Consider the following 20,732-nt stretch of genomic DNA (forward strand, 5'->3'; position numbering starts at 1 on the left):
GGCCGGCCGCTACGTTACCTATTAGACTTCAAATTTTCCTGTCACTGACGAAAGATAGCAGATGCTATCTGAAACAGCTGACCGTTTCAAAAATCTACCCAGTTGCTTGAGTAACTTTTGTGTCGTGTATCTTAAGACCTCGATGTCTAACCTTCATCAACGTATCAATGAACAATATGGCAAGGTTATTCGAAACTCAGTGAGGGATTTGGAGAAAACCAGCAAAAAGAATCCGGACTGCTGGAACCATCTATGCTTCAGTTTGCTGTTCCTCAAGGTAAAATATGCAAGTTTTTAATGGCAAAATTTTGAAATTCAAGAAATACTGACAAATCCTGTGAATTTTATCTCAAGAATTGACAAAAACAATAATTCTTATTGTAGACTTTTTGTGGGAAAGGTCACTCTTAAGAGTTTATGCCATAATATTAGTGGGCCGTTTGTGACAAAATGTAAATCTCACTTTTTCTTGTTACTTTGCAATTGCTTCCCCTGAATTGTATACTGTTGACATACTGCCTTGTAATACATAAACTGTGTGGATGAATATCTATTCATATATACACATGGCATATAAAGATTCTGATGTAATGTTACATCATAATATGTAATGCCCCGTGTTGACCCTTAGACCCATGTACCTTCCACTTGCAGTGTTTGTTTATTAGAGTAGCAAGTATGCAGTATGTACAAACAGTTAATAAGTTACGTAATCAGGGCTATGTCATCATCATCGACCTGTAGGTCATTCTTATTGTCTACAGGGGTCAACCAGGGGTCACATGTTAATGAAGGCATTTTTGTCTCAAATAATAACGAATATAGCCTGATATAGAAAAACAAGTGAAAGTCTGTTAGTGGAGTTTCGAAACTTCATCCTGCGAGGACACAGCAGTTGATATCATGCCTAAATTTATGAAGACTGAAATAGAAAGCCATGTGCTGAAAGGGGGTATTGGGTTTCCCCTGAGCAAATAGAGGTATGTTATAACAAGGCGTGGTGATAGGGTTGGAGGCCGGTGAGGACTTAAAAGCCATATCAGGACCTGCATGACATGGTGGTGTGACTGTCATGTGGACAGGGTGAGAGTCAGAGTTGTGGTGGATCAGTCGTTGCATACAAAACAGAGGGAGTGACCTCTCGTAGCGGGCTCTCTCTCTCGTCCGGAGGATGGCCTTGTGGGCTGTTAACGTCATGACGAGGAAAAGGCATGCTGGAATTGGAAAGTACTGGCCGAAACATGATACCCTCAGTCCTTATTTGTATATCAAAGAAGTAAGGACAATTTTCCTATTGGCTTCTAAGTTAAACATGCTGATTTTTAGCTGTGAAGAAACAAGCAGTGTTGATCTAGATATATAATTGTGTCTTTTAGAGTGAACTGATTTGGGTTGCTAGAAAAAGCAGGATTTAATACACAGCGGCGTAATCAATACTGCTGTCAGTAGAGATCTTTTGTTCATATTCTTGTCTTGCGTGTTTAAAATATTGATAAACTAGAGACACAGAAACGAATCTTACTTGTATCTAGGTCGAACTGGTCTAGCTGTCTTATATATGTTGCAAGGACATCATTAGAGGGACAGGCATTAACTGATGATTAAGTATGTACTATGTAGTCCAGGCATATTTACTTCACTACCTGTACATGTCCCTAAGGGGGTACAACTAACGAAGTATGTTTTAGGGAAGGGATCTTCGTGACCAAAGTCTACATTTTGCTAATTAAGTCCTCCCAAAATTTGGAACGGCATCAGGCAAAAAAATGGACACACTTAGAGCATACGAAATGACATGGGTCACAAAACTGTGTCAATAAAAAAAAAAAACTATCTCTTTTAGATTCAGGTGTTGATAGTAATGTCCATGTGTCATTTGAGTTACATTATGGTACAGGTAGAACAAGCAGAGAAAAAAAAAAAGGTCATAGATGACATCTTTGAAATATTATGTTGACCCAAAAGATAAGTACAAGGTCAACTTGAGATGTTACTAACACAATCGCCCCCCCCTCCTCAAAGGTAGAACAAGCAGGTAACAAAAAAAGGTCATATATGACATCTTTGAAATATTACGTTGACCCAGATCTAGAAGATTAGTACAAGGTCACCTTGAGAACACAGCCCCCCCCTCAAAGGTAGAACAAGCAGGTAACCAAAAAAAAGGTCATAGATGATGTTTTTGAAATATAATGATGAGTCAGTGACCCAAAAGATTTTACAAGGTCACCTTGAGATGTCACTAACCCAATCGCCCCCCTCCCCCCTAGTTAATGCCGCACCATGCTCTACCGGAGTGGCTGAAGGATAATGAGTACCTGAAGGGAAGTCACCGGCCGCCCATGCCATCCTTCAGGTCCTGCTTCCGCTCTATGTTCAGGATTCACTCCGAGACTGGCAACATATGGACCCACTTTCTGGGTAAGGCATTTTTTTATGTTCAGTATTTATCAGTCCTTATATTTTGTGGTCTCAAGATGTAGTAGTAATAGTTACTTTTTAAATTAGTAGTATCCATCATTTGATGGTGTTGAAAAAAGGAACTTCCTTCGTTCCTAGATCTTTATCAATTCATAAGAGATTCCAACAAGTAGTGGTGGTATTAGCTTTTATGCCAAGGAAAATCAGTCAATATGGTACTGTTTGTTTCTTTTATCATAAAGGTGTATGTACATGTTTGTATAGATAATAAAGTACATAGCAACTAATCATAAGCTAACATTTTGTACGGATGTCAAACTATTTTAGAATGTTTCAGCTGAGTTTTCTTCAGAAAGTTTGAAAAATAGTGTTTTTTCCCACATGTTCTGTAGTGGACATAACCAGATTTCAGCTGTGTTCAAGGTTTCTTCCATAACCATTTGGTTTTGTGTGTGTGTGTAACTATTGATTTGTGGTTCTTATGTGTTTTATTTCCCCAGGTTGCCTTGCGTTCATCGCGGTTGCCATCTACTTCCTGGTGAAGCGCTCGTCTGCGGACATGCACTCCCCACTGACGGAGAAGTTCGTGTGCGGAGCGTTTTTCCTGGGCGCGGTGCTCTGCCTGGGCTTCTCCTGGATCTTCCACACTGTCTACTGCCACTCCGAGAGGACTGCCAAGATATTTGGCAGGTGAGTTGTTTTTGGCGAAGCCTCAGGAGCAGAGCCCAGGGGGGATTGTTTATGTTCTAAGTAGTGTGTCAGTGTTTGTGTGTAATGGTGTTTATGGTAAGACATATCCCTGTGGTACAAGCGGTAAGGCAACCCCGCTGCTTCGGCATCTGGATCAAATTCCGTGGATCCTAGGGCCCGAGTTCGATCCTAGGGTCAATTCCTGCTCAGACATGTTGTAAGGGATTGCATTTGTCATTTCGGATGGTGGTGTAAAGCCGGCGGCCCCATGTATGAGGGAGCTTCAGGCATAAGCCTCAAGCGTCAAACCTCTGCACGTAAAAGAACCCAACACACTTATCAAGAAGAGTAGGGGTATCCAAGTGTGCTTGGCCAAAAATGCGAGCCGTAGCAAAGCCGTATTACACTACAACTAGCTACTTGAAAAAGCATCATGCTTCACCTCAAATGAGGATGCCTTGAGACGAACGAAAAGACGGTTGAACAGCATAAGTCAAGATGCTATTGATGGATTGTCATGAAATTTGGTATGTGCTTACTCTCATCTCCTAAATAAGCATCCCCCCCAAAAAAATAATGTACACCCCGGAAAATGACTGATATGATTTTTCATTTGTTAAAATTATTTCTCAATGTCAATCCATATATTACATAGCAAAACTTAAAAGGTAACTTTTGTCTACTTAAATTATAGTACTACATCAAAGAAAGGGATTTGTTGCATAGAATGAGCCATACAAAGCTGAAACTTGAATAATCCTCTTATTCTTTATGTTACGTAAACCCTTATCTTCATCCCAGACTATGTGCAAAATAATTTTATTCTTATTGTTATTTCGCCCTGTCGCTCCAGTTTTTTTCTGAAAAATCTGAGAATCAACGAAGAAAATTGGTGTGGCCTAAGATGTTTTTGGCGACCAGGCCTTTAGCTAGGATTTATATTTACAAGGCGTCCAAAAACGGTGCGGGGCGACTTTCCCAATGGGCTATATGGATTAATAACAATTACCCCATTGCTTTACATGTCAATCAATTTTCATGTTGTTCCAGTGCCTGGTATGAGGAAAAAACAAAAGTGCCAGTGTGTGTTTCTCGTGTTTTGAAGATGCTATGGTCACAAATAGGGACTTAGATTGTGTCAATCTTGGCTGGAGGGTAGCCTCTACCAGGCTCCAGAGGCGACTGGAAAGAGTAGAAATTGGCCAAATAGACAGAAAAACATGCAAGAGGAGTTAGTCTGCTATAGGGGTAAAGTTTCCCGCTCTAGGATGGCATATTGGACCCTCTCTCCGTAGCCGACTCGCTGTAGCATACTATTCACCCTATTTGGCCTATTTCTACTATTTTTCCAGCCATCCGCGGGGCCGGGTAGAGGCTAGCTGGAGGGTACATTATACAGAGGGGAAAAAAGATGAATGGGTCCTGTGTCCAGTATTGACAAGTGGGCAAAACTGTCAAATACCTGAGGAAAAAACTGTCATCACATCGACAAATGTATTGAATTTTTTTGTCCTTTAATGCTGATGCAAAAACTATTGAGGGTTTTCAACACAAGAAGTACAACATATTGATTTCTGTACGCAAACCATGATTATCTGATTTTCTTTAAGGAATAATGATTATTTGTATATGTATCTATCAGACACTGAAGAAAACTGTTGACAAAAAATGCAAATCGTGTACCTTTTGAAAAACAGATGCAAAAACTACTGTTATTTTTGATTTGTTAACTGTAACTTAATTCTAGCTGATTTAACGGTCACTAGTCAACAGATAAAATTTCATAATCGCTAATATTTGATCACTAATATTTGAGACAGTAATGTTTGTACCCACCGTTAGAATTAAGTGCCGTGACCTACTTCATTTTCCCAAAACCGCTATATTTTCCTGCCGCTATATTAAAGTGATTTACAGTATTGAGAGTTTTCAACACAAAAAGTACAATGTACTGATTTCTGTACGCAAACCGTGATTATCTGATTTTCTTTAAAGCATAACGATTATCTGTATTTGTATTTATCAAACATCAATGAAAACTGTTGACCGAAAAATGCAAATTGTGTACCTTTTGAAAAACAGCAGACTAACTACAATCCATACAAATTATGTATTCTGGTCTATCTTTTATTTGAAGAACAGTTTGTGGTAAGGAGACAATAAATGTGCAACTGTACCAAGGATGATCTCCAATAGGGCGGAAGTGCCCTTTTATCCCTCGCTGATTACGCGGCTAAAGAAAATCAATAGTTATGTCGTTCCAAGGAGACTGATGACGTCAATGCGCCTCCCACCCTGTCAGTTTCTGCGCAGCCTAAATCTGTCAAGCCGATCAGGTGTGCGCAAATCAATGCTGCCGGCCTACTTCTTGTAAAGCTGTCCTTGGGTTGCTTCCTAGGTTCCTGTCATTGCCCTTTGCTCTCCTTCAAAGCCATCCGTCATCGTTCTTTGTATTTCTTATATAAGTCGATGGGTGTTTTGGGGTGTCGTCTTCTGCGCAGCTTAAATCTGTCAAACTCATAAGGTGTGCACAAATCAATGCTGGCTTACTTCCTCTAAAGCTGCCGTGGGTTTACTTCCTGTCGTTGCCCTTTGCCCTTTTCCAAAGCCATCTGTCATCGTCCCTTGTATTTCTTATATCAGTCGATTTGTGTTTGAGGCTGCCTTCTTCTGCGCAGCTTTATTTCCTATAAAGCTGTCCTTGGCTTAGTTCCTGTCGGTGTCCTCTTCCGAAGCCATCCGTCATCGTCCCTTGTATTTCATAAGTCAATGGGTGTTTCAGGCTGCCATCTTCTGTGCAGCTTAAATCTGTCAAACTGATGAGGTGTGCGCAAATCAATGCTGCCGTCCTTTTTCCTGTAAAGCTGTCCTTGGGTTTACTTCCTGTCGTTGCCCTTTGCCCCCTCCCAAAGCCACCCCTCATCGTCCCTTGTATTTCTTATATAAGTCGATGGGTGTTTTAGGCTGCCTTCTTCTGCGCAGCTTAAATCTGTCAAACTCATAAGGTGTGCGCTAATCAATGCTGACATCCTTTTTCCTCTAAAGCTGTCCTTGCTTTATTTCCTGTCGTTGCTCTCTGCCCTCCCCCAAAGCCATCTGTCATCGTCCCTTGTATTTCTTGTATAAGTCGATGGATGTTTCAGGCTGTCGTCTTCTGCGCAGCTTAAATCTGTCAAACTGACAAGGTGTGCGCAAATCAATGCTGACATCCTTTTTCCTCTAAAGCTGTCCTTGCTTTACTTCCTGTTGTTGCTCTCTGCCCTCCTCCAAAGCCCTCTGTCATCGTCCATTGTATTTCTTGTATAAGTCGATGCATGGGTGTTTCTGGCTGCCGTCTTCTGCGCAGCCTAAATCTGTCAAGCCGATTAAGTGTGGGCAAATCAATGCTGCCGTCCTATTTCCTGTAAAGCTCGACAGTCCTTGGCTTATTTCCTGTCGGTGCCCTCTTCCGAAGCCATCCGTCATTGTCCCTTGTCCCTTGTATTTCGTAAGTCAATGGGTTTTTCAGACTGCCATCTTCTGCGCAGCTTAAATCTGTCAAACTGATGAGGTGTGCACAAATCAATGCTTTTGCATCATCCCACTAAATCTGTCTTGGGTTTTCTTCCTGCCGTTGCCCTCTGCCCCCTCCAAAGCCATCTGTCATCGTTCCTTGTATTTCTTAAATTCACATTGATATGTCTTCTTCTGTGCAGCCTAAATCTGTCAAACTCATCTGTGCACAAATCAATGCTGCCGGCCTATTTCCTCTAAAGCTGTCCTTGCTTTATTTCCTGTCATTGCCCTCCGCCCTCCTCCAAAGCCATCCGTGATCATTCCTTGTATTTCTTATATTCACAATCATCGATAGTTTAGGCTGTCGTCTTCTGCGCAGCCTTAATCTGTAAAACTGATGAGGTGTGCAGAAATCCATGTCGCCGTCCTATTTCATCGAAAGCAGCTCTTGATTTATCTAAGGTCATTGCCCTGTGCCCTCATTTAAAGCCATCTGTCATCTTCCTAAGTACTTCTTATATTAGGAAAAATTGCTGTTGAATAAAAGATGCGTGGACAGTGTCCTTGAGCTAAAAACTGGAGTGATACTGTAAATGCATTTAAGTTCGCGTGCTTTTACTTCGTGCTAGGGCGAAAATGGAGTGTGTGCGGTGAAGTTCATGGCAGTGCTATAGTCACATACTGCTACAGTATTGAACAAAATGTTTGCGGTGGCTAGAAGTTTGCGGTGAAACGGTCGCCGCGAAAACCACGAACATAAAACCACCGCAAACATTTCTGCATTTACAGTATTGTGTGGGAGAAGCAAGTTTCCTTCTTGCCAATTTTTTTGGGTTCACGGTTGATGTTGCAATTTTCCCTCCAAATCGTATTTCAACTTATGATTTTTTGTCTTATTGTCATATAATGTAAACCTTAAAGTATTCGCTTTGGGTTTTTTTCTGGCCATTTTTGCATCGACCTATCCACTGCAAAGTTAAGACGTCGCAAATATACAGTAAAGTTTCTGTACTGCAAAATTGTTCTAACTACGAACATAGAGCGCTGCAAAAACCTACTTTCCCATTCTACTGCAAAATTTAGTCAAAGCAAAAAATAACGACTTAATCATTTACATTACAAGATGCAGTTTTCTTTTACCAACCTCCTACCCCTACCACCCAAACAAAATCCCTTCTCATTTTGTCATAAGTAAGGGCTGTATACTGCATTTATTATGTGTGTTTGCCATTTCAAAAGAGGCCAGTAAAGCTTTTTCACCTTTTGCAGTCTGTGGCCCACGTTTATGAAGATCTAGCTATAAACTCCCTGCGACCTAGCACTCTGTTTAAATTAGGTTTGGGACAGGCAATCAGTGGGAAAGAGAGGTGGTATTAGGTGTTGCTCTGTCACCATCAGTCTCATCAGATGTAGTTAGGGTCTCCTACGGCAATCAGGCTGTTCCATTTGTTTTAAATGTAAAATCACGCAACTTTTATGGCCGCAAATCCAATAAAGAAACAGTTTTTTGGAGATGTTTTGCTTTCTAATAATTCGTTAGGCACTAAAAAAATGTCACAAAAATCCGACCCGGCGAACAATATTTATGGAATCAACAACTGCACTTATCAACTATCTGCAAGAGACCTTCTCCGAACGCCAGAATGACCGCATCACTCAGGACGAAAAAGCGTACACGTCCGACAATCGCTTGGATGCCGAAACATTCCTACCTAATCCTGGCAGTAATACACAAGCTTTCATCCCAAATCCTTTTTATATCAAGTGGGGGCGATAAAAGGGAATTTATCATCGAAATAAACGCATGATTTTTGGGGCAAATTATCTATTTAGACTGGATTATTTTAGACTGCACACTCGCGGTAATATAGGCATGAGACCTTCGGGTGGTGCAAAATATGTAAACGTAGCCTGGATGGTAGCCAAGCCATATACCAGTTCCCATTTGTTTAACTCTCTCCTGTTGCTAACTCTGGGATTACTGCAAATTGACCGAAGGCTGCAGTTGTCTCTTTGGGCTACTGTATTTGCAGAAATGTTTGCGGTGGTTTTATGTTCACGGTTTTCGCGGCGACCGTTTTACCACAAATTTAAAACCACCGCGAACATTTTCTCCGATACTGTAGCAGTATGTGACAATAGCACTGCTGCAAAATTAAAACCACCGCAAACACTCCATTTTCCCCTAGCGCGAAATGAAAACCACGCAAACTTATATACATTTGATTTAATTTACAGTATATCATAAGTGATAGAAATGCGAGGTCAGAGGTGTCACTGTGGCCTGTTCTTCCCTGAAATACCAACCTTAAATAGCATTCTAAGGGTAACATTTATAACTGTCACATAAATACCATACGGTAGTAAAGCATTCAAATGTATGCTTATCTTTTGGACAATACAGGACATTCTATATTTCGAATCAATTCTGACGTGCCAGTGGCGCGGTGGCAGGGTGTTTGCCCCACAACCCAGAGATCCTGGGTTCGAATCTGGTATCCCCTGATTTGTCCCGTTGACGTTGTGCCCTTGGGAAGGGCACTTTACATGACTTTCCTCACTTCACCTGACAGGTGAAAATGAGTACCTAGCCACTATTAGGGACGTTCCTTGGACAGGACGTTACATTGTGGTCCCGTGTTTGAGGGGAGCCACACCTCAGGCATGTTTAAGAACCTGCCACACTTATCGAAAAGAGTAGGGGTCCTTCCTGGTGTGAGTGGATCAAACCTTACAGTCTGCATGGTCCGGGTTGACATCTTGAAAAGGTCACCTGTTATGTCACTATTATCCTTCCACAAATGTGGTGAATCTCAATTATTAGATAAAATTGTGAGCTTGTAGTTTTACTTCAAACATGTAAGTTTATCCTTACATTTTTGGGAAAAGTGTTAACCTTTAAACTGTTTAGTACCAAATTTGTATTGGTTATGGGGTTAGGCAGCAGGAAGAAGGTTAAATCTAAGGGTGCATGTGTTAATGTTGGAACCACTCAAATCTGTAGTTGAGACTTAAAAATTCAATGATTCTACTGGTACAGAATTATGAAGGTTAGATTTATCAAAATAACAAAACCAATATACTATAGCACACTAAAAGCATTTTTAAAGTACAAAATTCACTAACAAACAGATGTACTTAGCTATAGCATGAAGGTCATTGCAAGTCCAAGCAGATTGAGATTTCAGGCTAACCCTATAAATAAAATCATGCCCGTGGCTATCCACAAGAATCCGATAATGAGTTCTTTGGGGTTAACCCTCATGCGCACCCCCACTGCTTACATCCGGAAACATGCGGCTTTCATTAATAACCAAGTATTTCACCACAGGGAGTTGTGTTCGTGAGCATTATACAAGTCGTTAAAGAACTAGAGCACATTGTCCATTAGCTCCGGGTACATCTAATGGCGCTTAATGATTATTTGATCGTGTCCCATCGCTGGTACATTTATTTTACACATACGTGTTTAGGGCGCCGGTGTGCGTTCCCTTTTAAAGGAATCTTCCTAAGTGGTTATACGTCATGTTTACGAGGGTGCCCTGTTTGACCTCCAATATATCCATGGGAAAGAGCTGATACATTGTAGATTTCTATTAGGTTAAATGTTGTCAAGGTTAGGTTTCTATCATCCTTTGGGATAGCTGGTACCCTCTTAAAGACATCCAAAGCAATATTAGGGCCAAAAGTGGAAATAAAAAAAATACATAAACCTTTATGGTAATGACATTTACTAACATTGTTTAGCACATTTGCTTAATAACTTCATACTTTTAGGATTTTAAAACCGCACAAAATCATGCTGTACAATAACTCCAGCCATGATTTATAGTGAGTGTTCACATCACAACAACGTCATATTTTTACATCATGGACGTTGCTATACATTGTGATAGTGTTGTTTGAAGTAATCATGTATAGAAATGGCTAAATAAATTGTCTTTCAAAATCTCATTTTTCGGACCCTAATATTGCTTGGGTTTCCTTTAAGGCATGGTCATCTTCATGGTATGATATTTTTGTGGTAGGATTCTCACTGAGGCTCTGTCAAAATCGACCGTCCACAATGATCCACAGGACATCTGAATTTTCTCAAAATTTTAATAATATTTTCCCAAGAATGCCCTCAACTGTCATAAACTTATTGAACAAAGAATATGACCAAGCCCTAATAGCAACTGTGGGAATGGATATCATATCCAGGCTAGCCGATGGGAAAATTTGGGCGTAATGTATCATGACCAATAATACGTTCTTGTAAACCAAATTCAGGTCATCTTCATCACTCATGCTTTTCTCCATGGAGCTGTGAGCACGTTCGACTGGCTTTAGGATACTGTAAATGCAGAAATTTTGCGGGGATTTAATTTCGGGGTAGAGAGAAAATGGAGTGTTTGCGGTAGTTTTAATTTCACGCCTGAAACAATAGTAGCGCCACAGTCACATGATGGAAACCCTTTTTGCAGTGCTTTTAAGTTCGTGGTAAAGAGTTCACTGAAAACTGCGAACATAAAGCACCACGAAAATTTCTGCATTTACAGTTGTATTATTGACTGTGCAGTTAGCTATTATGATTTATAGCTGGGCCCACTAGCAGTTAGGATGTGGGGGGTGCATGTTGTGAGATAATGGAAAAATATTTGATCATCAGAGGTTTTAAAAAATTTCCCCATGATTTTATTTGTTTCTTTGTTTTGCATAACTGGGAAACTGACATGGTCAGCATTCAATAGGTCAGCATACAATTACAAAGGAGAGATTAGAAAATGCCATTCATAAATTTTCAGTTACATTGTAGGCCACACCAATTTTATTTGTTGATTCTCAGATATTTTCAGAGACAATTGGAGCTACAGGGTGAAAATTGTTTTGCCATATAGTCTGGGATGAGGATAAAGGTTTACATAACATATACAGGATTATACAAGTTTCAGCTTCGTATGGCTCACTTAATGCAATGAACCTCTTTCTTTCATCTAGTACTATGATTTCAGTAACAAAATTACCTTTTTACTAATTGATATCGAGGAATAGTTTTAATAAAGGAAAAATTATAACTTATGATAAAATATGACCACACTTTTAAATTTTAGGTATGTGCAGGACTCTTTAGTCTAATTTGGTGGCTATTGAGTTTTAAAACCAAACAAATAGTAAAATCGTGAGTAAAAATTTGTGAATGGCTATAGCGACCCAATTTTTTTTTTTTTTTCAAAATTGGAAAAACAGGAAAGGCTATTCTGCGAAGCAACAATTGGTGTGGCCTTAGCAAGGAATAAGAAAACTGACCAACCTACATCAGTATATGAAGCTTCCTTAACCAACCAAACAAATGTCTTTGGACTGTAATTATCATTTTATTTGATCTCCACGTGATAAAAGTCTACAAATTTTCATTCCAATTGACAGAATGGAGAATCAATTAAGGTTCCTTCTACATCTCTAATTGTTGTCCTTAAATAACTTCTGCCACAGTCATGTGATGTCAGTCTTGCTTTATGCACAAAGTATTAAACTTGTCCCTATAAGGATACCGGTAATGCTTTAGACATCAGTTCCGCCATCAAATGGCCTTGACAATGGCTCAAATGATCTTTAGTTGTAAGGTTGTTAGTTCCGCCATGGAATGGCCTTGACAGTGGCTCCGCCATGGAATAGCCTTGACAATGGCTCAAATAATCATTAGGTGTAAGGTTGTTAGTTCTGCCATGTTGCGTTCTGTGATACTGGTTATCAATAAGGTACTGCCCATGGTCCATTTGTTATGCCGATTTGCATTTATACAAGAATGCATGAATTTTGCGTCAAACTGTGAATGTCATGGCCACATTCTTGGTATGTGCCCAAGATCTATGATGCAATATTCCTTACTTCTGAATTGTAAGCCCCAAAGACTAGCCCAGGGCTCAGAGTTCAAAACTGTATAATGATAGTGTGGATGATTTAACATGCATGTCTACTACTTACAGTTGGGTTTAGTTCCCTGGCGTATCTTTTGAATTATATGTTACCTGGCCAGGGTTTGAACCCCCGACCTTCCGAATGCAAGGTGAACACTCTACCCTCAGATCGTTCCACTGGACTACTTGTTGTTTATATTGAATCACAATTATACTTATAGAATCTGGCAGGCATATAACCGTACCCCTCTAAATAATAGAACGTGCGAATTCTGTGATCACTTGTATGTTGAAAACGAGACACACTTTCTACTTGATTGTTCTTTATATGAAGATGAGCGCCAATCTTTGTTTAAGACAATTAGAAGTAGACAGGAAATGTACAAAAATGACAAAGCAGGGCAGAAATATGCAATAAAGACTATTAATATCATCATCATTATATAAATTCCGTGGATCCTAGGGCCCGAGTTGGATCATAGGGGTCGACTCCAGCTCGGACTTGTTGTAAGGGATTGCATTTTTCATTTCAGTTTGTGATGTAAAGCTGGCAGCCCCTTGTATGAGGGAGCTTCAGGCATTACTTTCACAATCCATTTAATTTCTCTGGAGTTATGCCACCAACAAACAAACCGACAAGCACAAAAGGTCCACTGCAGCACCGAAAGAACCCCCCAGAAGACCCATCTTCAAACTTGACCTTCGTCTCCCCAACAGACACTTACCTACCAGAAATCACCAACATCCGTCCATGGCATCAAAAGTTATATCGCCAACACCATCACTCCACAAATCCCGACCAAAAATATACCTTTCTGTCTATGGCGAAGGCAATTACTAACCTCCCCCCATGTTGTGTGACTCCCTCCCCAGGCTTGACTACTCAGGGATATCTCTAGATCTGATGATCATGGGTTCGTTTGTGCCGTGGCTGTACTACAGTACTACTGTTCACTAACCTCCCCATGTTGTGTCTCCCTCCCTCCCCAGGCTTGACTACTCAGGGATATCTCTGATGATCATGGGTTCGTTTGTGCCGTGGCTGTACTACACGTACTACTGTTCACTAACCTCCCCATGTTGTGTCTCCCTCCCTCCCCAGGCTTGACTACTCAGGGATATCTCTGATGATCATGGGTTCGTTTGTGCCGTGGCTGTACTACACGTACTACTGTTCACTAACCCCCCATGTTGTGTCTCCCTCCCTCCCCAGGCTTGACTACTCAGGGATATCTCTGATGATCATGGGTTCGTTTGTGCCGTGGCTGTACTACACGTACTACTGTTCACTAACCTCCCCATGTTGTGTCTCCCTCCCTCCCCAGGCTTGACTACTCAGGGATATCTCTGATGATCATGGGTTCGTTTGTGCCGTGGCTGTACTACACGTACTACTGTTCACTAACCTCCCCATGTTGTGTCTCCCTCCCTCCCCAGGCTTGACTACTCAGGGATATCTCTGATGATCATGGGTTTGTTTGTGCCGTGGCTGTACTACACGTACTACTGTTCACTAACCTCCCCATGTTGTGTCTCCCTCCCTCCCCAGGCTTGACTACTCAGGGATATCTCTGATGATCATGGGTTCGTTTGTGCCGTGGCTGTACTACACGTATTACTGCAAGGAGGTGGCGCAGTACACGTACCTGGCCATCGTCATGGCGCTCGGGATCTGCTGCATCGTCATCTCGCTCTGGGAGAAGTTCAGCGAACCCAGGTTCAGGGCCTTTAGGGCATGTGAGTACGGAAATCTATTTGTTACGTAAACGGTTTTGAAAAAAACTGGTTTGGCCAGACTTGGTTTTCGTTTACTTCTGGGCAATATCTTGCACTATTAAGAATGTATACAAGATATTATATTAAATTACATCAGATAGTTTAGTTTTGTTTTGTTAAAATTAGGGGATTCTGGGAATGCTGTGAACCTTGAAATGTTTGGTTATTTTTTAGTTTGTGGTGGTTTGATATTTGCGGAGACTTTTCCAACAGGAAATCTACAAATATATGTTAATGAGGGTTAGACATCCAGGTAGTAAGATATGCCAAAAATAGTAACTCAAGCAACTGGATAAAATTTTGAAACAGTCAGACGTTTCAGACAGCAGCCGCTGTCACTGACGAAAGACAGCGGATGCTGTCTGAAACGTCTGTTTCAAAATTTTATCCAGTTGCTTGAGTAATTATTTTTGGCCTACAAATATATGGTTCCATTATGTTTAACAACACCACAGATTCTTTGTTTCAACTGCGAACTTAAGTGAAATTGCTGCAAAAACCTTCTTTCCCCTCGTACTGCAAAACTAATGAATTTACTATATCTGTGTGTTTGTTTCCCATGTAGGCATGTTCCTGGGCCTGGGGTGCAGCGGAGTTGTCCCTGTCATACATTATCTCATATCAGACGGCTTCAACATGGCCATCACGGCTGGCCAGGTGGGCTGGCTGGGGCTCATGGGGCTTCTCTACATCGTGGGCGCGGTCATGTACGCCACTCGCGTGCCCGAGAGATTCTTCCCAGGGAAGTTTGACCTCTGGGTAAGACACTGCATTTTGTTTCTCTCACCCGAATATTATCATCATGTTTGTTTGTTTCACGTAATTACGTAACCAATGAACAACCTTTAGGCGTTTTCATTGGTACATGTATTTTCAAAGATGGCCAATGTGTAGGTAACTTGTGGTCTCGTACTTGTATTACTGGACCGGACTGTACAGTCCCAAAGAATCCCTTGTCTAAAATATGAATATTCCCCAACAAGGGTATGTTTATGTGGATCATAAATTGCCTTCAATCGACCCCACCTGATATAAAAAGGATTTGAGATGTAAGCTTGTGTATTACTGCCAGGATTAGGTAGGAACGTTTCGGCATCCGAGCGATTGTCGGACGTGTACGGTTTTCCGTCCTGAGTGATGCGGTCAGGTGCTAGCGGCCGAAGAGAGTCTCTTGCAAACATAGTGGATAAGATGAATCCCATAAATATCGCTCCCCTGTCTGCCGGGGTCAGATTTTTGTGACATTTTTGTCAGTGCCTCACGAAGAAGTGTGCTCATTCTAGAATGCAAAACATCTCCAAAAAACTGTTTCTTTATTGGATTTGCGGCCATAAAAGTTGCGTGATTTTACATGTAAGAAAATGGAACAGCTTAATTGCGGTAGGAGACCTTGTGTGTATTCCATTGTGTAACTGAGAAAATTGTCATGGCCAGACACAAATGTTAGTCCATTGAGGCTGCTTGAATGCATTAGCCTCCATCCTAGTTCTGAATAACATCTATAGTTGCCAAGTCTACACGGAGTAATTTAGGTCACCGTAGCGCAATCGGTAACACATTTCAGCTGTTCCACCATACGGATCAAATTCCTAGGATCCATGGACGGGGTTCAATCCCAGGGTCGGACGTGTTTGTCATTTATAACGGTGACGTAAAGCCAGCGGCCCAGTGTATGCCTGAATCGTCAAACCTCTGCACGTAAAAGAACCCAACACACTAACCAAGAAGAGTAGGGGTGACCCGGTGTGCTTGGCCAAAATGTGCGAGTTGTAGCAAAGCTGCTCTACTAGCCAACAAAAATGGCTCATGCCTCGACCAAGGTTGACCAGACAGATAAAAAGAAAGAGAGTAACCATCTTGTGTTGTCTCACCCACAGTTCCACAGTCACCAGATATTCCACGTTTTAGTGGTCGCTGCTGCTTTCGTCCACTACCACGGTATGAACAAGATGGCGGACTACCGCTTCCACGCTGGGCCGTGCACGACGACGGTACCGTAGACCGTGCCTTTGTACCTCTGAAGAGAGCTGATGCTGGGATTGAGTTGACGCTACCTCTTTGTTACAGTTAATGTTTGGAACTGACCACGAAGCATAAGGGGGAGGGGGGCAGAAATAAGCATTTTGCTTTACCTGGAATTTACTTAAGATTCATTTTCCAGTGGTTTACATGGCCAGAAAAAATGCTGTTTTTTTGCTGCGCACTTGCTTGTGCAATGTATATTTTTCTGTTATTATGCCAACATGAACACATCTAGACTGATAAAAGTGGTCAACTGTTGATATGCTTGATTGCTAGCAAAATTACTCCTTTTTAATCCCCTTGATGCTTTGTGGTCCGTTCCTCACATTTTGATGGAAGATACATGTATTGTGTAAGGTTTGTGTCTCTGTTTTATTGTTCATGGATTAACTTATGAGCAACGTTGTAGTCTAGATATTTTGCGAAGAATTACAGTTATCAGATTCTGACAAAGGTCACCCAAAAACTGTACAGACTCTAGACTTACTAGATACACTGAAGTTCTTTTTTCCATAGAATTGTATTTGGTATCACTGTTTTCTGAGGACCCGATTCTGATAAAGGTGGCTGTTGCAGTGTAGGACTGTGCCTGTATGAAACGTTATGACTGTTGGTAGCCATACCGATAATTCCTTACTAACACCAAAAGTAACTGGCATTGTATTATACTTCAAAAGCCATTATTTTCAGACAAGCATCACAAAGATTTTTAGAGAACAGTGAAACAATATCTAGAAGAAAAAGCGAAATGTACTTCAATAAATCTAGTAGTACAAATGTATATGTATATCTTAGTGTTACAAAGACAGCTTTACTTAGAAATAGAACGGAAATCAGAAACCTGTAATATTCAGGAAAAATACTATGTTTTGAAGAAAAAATTGATGTTCACTTTTACAAGTGCTAGAGACATATAGATATATTCAACTTGTACCATTTCATGACAGGATCATACTATTCACCAGAGAGTAACAATTTTGAAAATGATGTTGTGATTTTTGTGACTGGTTTAATTTCCTTTTGATTTAGTAAGAATTTGTGTCCATAGTCTTGAATATTCTTGAACAGAGAAGAAACGATACGGTGCTGCACAAATTGTGTTAAGGACAAGTCTGCTTTAGATTAAAATTCTGTTAAGCCAGAATTTCTTTACCTTCAACTCTGTAAACAAGTGGTCACTTTTTCTAAGGAGAATTTGACCAATCCAAGAGCTCCATCCATCTCAGTAAAGGCATTAACATAGAGAATTGCAAACATTTGACAGCTACCCTGTGATTGGTTGAACTGTTGAATTTGATTGGGAATCTGTCATTACAAAATCACCTCTCCTTGAAGATTTCCATGTTAAAATTCAAAATCATAACTCCATTCCTTTTACCCTTTGGTACTGACAATAATACCTCTATGTATTGCAAAAAGGCATTTCCACTGCACTGATGAATTTTAGTTTGCAGAATGAACGCATGGCATCCTGGCAAAATTCAAAACAAAAGCAAGACGCACAGCAAGTATATATTCAAGTTTATTCAATTCAATTCAAAACAAATCGTACAAAGGCAGGGATTAGCTAACGCCTCCCTGAATTGTGTTCCGATTTTTACAAGTGTTCATTTTAAAATCAGTACAGTTTCATAAAAAATATACGATTTACAATTACACATTCATATCAAAACCAAAACGGGCCAGCCGTGGATCAGGCATTTTCATTATAGTCTTATGGCACAGTACAGGAATGACTTGTTTAGTCGCTGAGTCCTGGCTGATGGCAGCGTGTAAGTGTTTCTGTTTCTCAGCTGTCTGCCTGTAGCAGTCGAACGTTGGAGGGGAACAAGGTCATGGAGAGGGTGCTCAGGCGACAGCATGGCCTTGAAGAGTTTTAGTGGTATATATGGCATATATGGCATTGTTGAGATGACTATGTCATGTAAAATTGTCATACCAGGTCCTGTATAATTTCATGCATCTTCGTCGACATTTCGCTGTGACGTGTACAACATGTAAATGATGTGTGTTACATTACAGACGAGTGATGCTTACGTTGTACAGACCTTACGGTACATTTTCTGACTCTGTACAGTGAAGATTCTTAGACACTATTCTTAGAGTAAAATGTATTAGAATAGTGATACACAAGACTGCAGTACCAAAAGTCTTCTCATGGTGGCCTCGATGAGAGGTCCCATTCTGCTGAGACCATTGTCCAGGTATAAGCCCAGTAGATGCCTTGAGATGACCAATGTCATAGATGTTGAAAATTTTGTATCTGCAACCTACCAGCACCTTTTCAAATCAGATACCCTCTCCAATGGGTAGTCGCATAGATATGCATATGGGATCAAAATTAAGGTTGATAAAGGATTGTAATCCATTTTTCTTTGAGTGTCAAATATGATCATAATATTACAAATGATACGTTTTTTGTCATGTCTCTACCATGTAAATATCATGGCTTAAGATGGATTATGGAAAAGCATAATCAGCCCTTAAATCTGCCTTTTCAGATTGATATTATTTATGAAACATGTTACTACCTTATCTTACTACATTGTTATTGATAAGTATGTTGTGTTTTAAGATGCAACATCAACATTGTATGTTTTTATGTCTTCTGGCTTTTTTGTGTGCTTTAACCATCTGAGTGTCATGGCAGATTAAAGATGGGCTTGAGAGTTGACGGTTGGGTTAAGTTCACTTCTGTATGATAGAAGACTGCTGTATTTTTGGAAGTGAAGTTGCAATTTCTGGTATTGTATAGTGATAATCATCGGAGCTTTAGACTAAGAGGTAGAATGCTTATGTTAACGGTTAGCAATTGCGGACGTGTATTTTACTCTTACTAGAATTGATGTACCAGAAATGATTTAGGATGAACCTTGGTACTGATTCTTCTTGTTAAAAACTAGAAGAGTTTGATGAACCTTAGCCATGCCCTTCCAGCCATGTTGGTGTAAGATACTGTATTGTATGGACAGAAAGAAAAAAAAAGCTTGTAAGTTGTATATGTGCCTTCTGCCTTCCGAGTGTACGTACAGCCTCCCAAACTTATCCAGCACATACGTGTAGATTGTGTATAGTCATATACATGTACATACATACATATTCCTGCAGTGCCACTGGCTAGGGCAAGAGGGCGTTAGTAAGAGAGAGCTTTATTGTACTATTTTAATACATAGGTCGGTATCTAGATCAGCGCTGATGGAACTATGTTAGTGCCATGAAGTGAACTAAGGGATTGTGAGGTAAAATATTGATTTAGATTCCCTATTATATACTACTAGTATTTGGGAAGTGGACAAACATTTGTTAGACCTAGTCTCTGTTCCGATATAAAATGCATTGCTCTGGTAGCAATGAACATTGTTGTTAAGGTTTGAGAAAAACTCAAATTAAATGTCATTCTTCTAACATTTACAGTATGCCTTGATTTTAGGAAAATGTGAATAAAAAGAGTCACAAAAAATACTGAATCTTTTTTTGTGTGTGTGAAGTTTCTTGTACCTAATCTCCAAGCAGATGTACAGGTGGCAATGACAGTATCCGAAGGGCAAAGACAAACAGTGGCCAATTGGGTACTGCTTTTGCCTTTTGGATATTGTTTGTTCGCATATCTACAAATATCAAAAAACAAAGAAATACAGGACAAAAAAAATGCAGGGGGCCAGAAGCCTAGGTGGCTTTTCGTGGGCCTCCCCTCGAAACTTGATAATAGGAACTATTTAGATTGTACATATTGTTAATCAAAACTAGCCAAAATTAATAAAAGAAAAAAGTTGAAATTATACCATAAATCATAATGAAACATAAATAGATAAGAGGAAATACAAAATGAATTTAAGTTTAAAATAAACAAAAGTGTGTTACACAACATATGATAAATGCTTGTAACATAATTTACATAATATTATATTATTGTAAAGAAATACTTTTTACATGCATGCTGGGCACCAACACTCACCACATATGGGGTGTGTTTTGCTACTGTTATAACAAAAATTATTCATACCCCAAAATCATTCATACCTCTTATAAATTTGTTGTTTTTCTCCAAGAATGAAATGTAGTACAATGGAATTTGGGCCATTTAGAAAAAAATCATTTTGTTGTCAGTTGTAAATCAAAAACAATAATAACTGGTTTGATCTCATTTGCAAAACCATGGCAGTGAATTTTAACGAAAAGTGTATGGATAGATACGGAATAGATCCATGTAATTCTGGCCATGGCATCTTTCGTAAAAAGATTAATAAAGTACCACAGAACTATGAAATATCACAAATACCTATTTATCAAATATTCATCAATTTTCTAACTTGCACCGGTAGTTTAAAGAACAAAACCACTTTTCACATAAAAACTTATGCTGGGGATGAATAGTTCTGTTGTACATGTACATGCCATTGTGGGGTCGTGTGGCACAACGTCAGTGTG

The 20,732-nt window shown here is 40.1% G+C and overlaps 1 protein-coding gene across 6 annotated transcripts in view; it reads left to right on the forward strand.

Annotated features, from left to right (window-relative positions):
• Nucleotides 1-17,705, forward strand: part of LOC136435558 (uncharacterized) — a 29,613-nt gene extending 11,908 nt beyond the window's left edge. For 5 of the 6 annotated variants that reach the window (XM_066429170.1, XM_066429171.1, XM_066429172.1 and 2 more), the window contains 5 exons: nucleotides 2,271-2,421; nucleotides 2,922-3,111; nucleotides 14,056-14,243; nucleotides 14,848-15,041; nucleotides 16,160-17,705. In XM_066429170.1, coding sequence (XP_066285267.1) covers nucleotides 2,271-2,421; nucleotides 2,922-3,111; nucleotides 14,056-14,243; nucleotides 14,848-15,041; nucleotides 16,160-16,282 — 846 coding nt within the window. In that variant the 3' untranslated portion in view covers nucleotides 16,283-17,705. Of the gene's footprint in view, nucleotides 1-2,270; nucleotides 2,422-2,921; nucleotides 3,112-13,496; nucleotides 13,931-14,055; nucleotides 14,244-14,847; nucleotides 15,042-16,159 lie in introns of those variants that run through there. The other variant, XM_066429176.1, reaches the window with a different exon arrangement.
• Nucleotides 17,706-20,732: the final 3,027 nt, after the last annotated feature.

This window comes from Branchiostoma lanceolatum, chromosome 5 (assembly GCF_035083965.1).
Source record: "Branchiostoma lanceolatum isolate klBraLanc5 chromosome 5, klBraLanc5.hap2, whole genome shotgun sequence".
Taxonomy (NCBI): domain Eukaryota; kingdom Metazoa; phylum Chordata; class Leptocardii; order Amphioxiformes; family Branchiostomatidae; genus Branchiostoma; species Branchiostoma lanceolatum.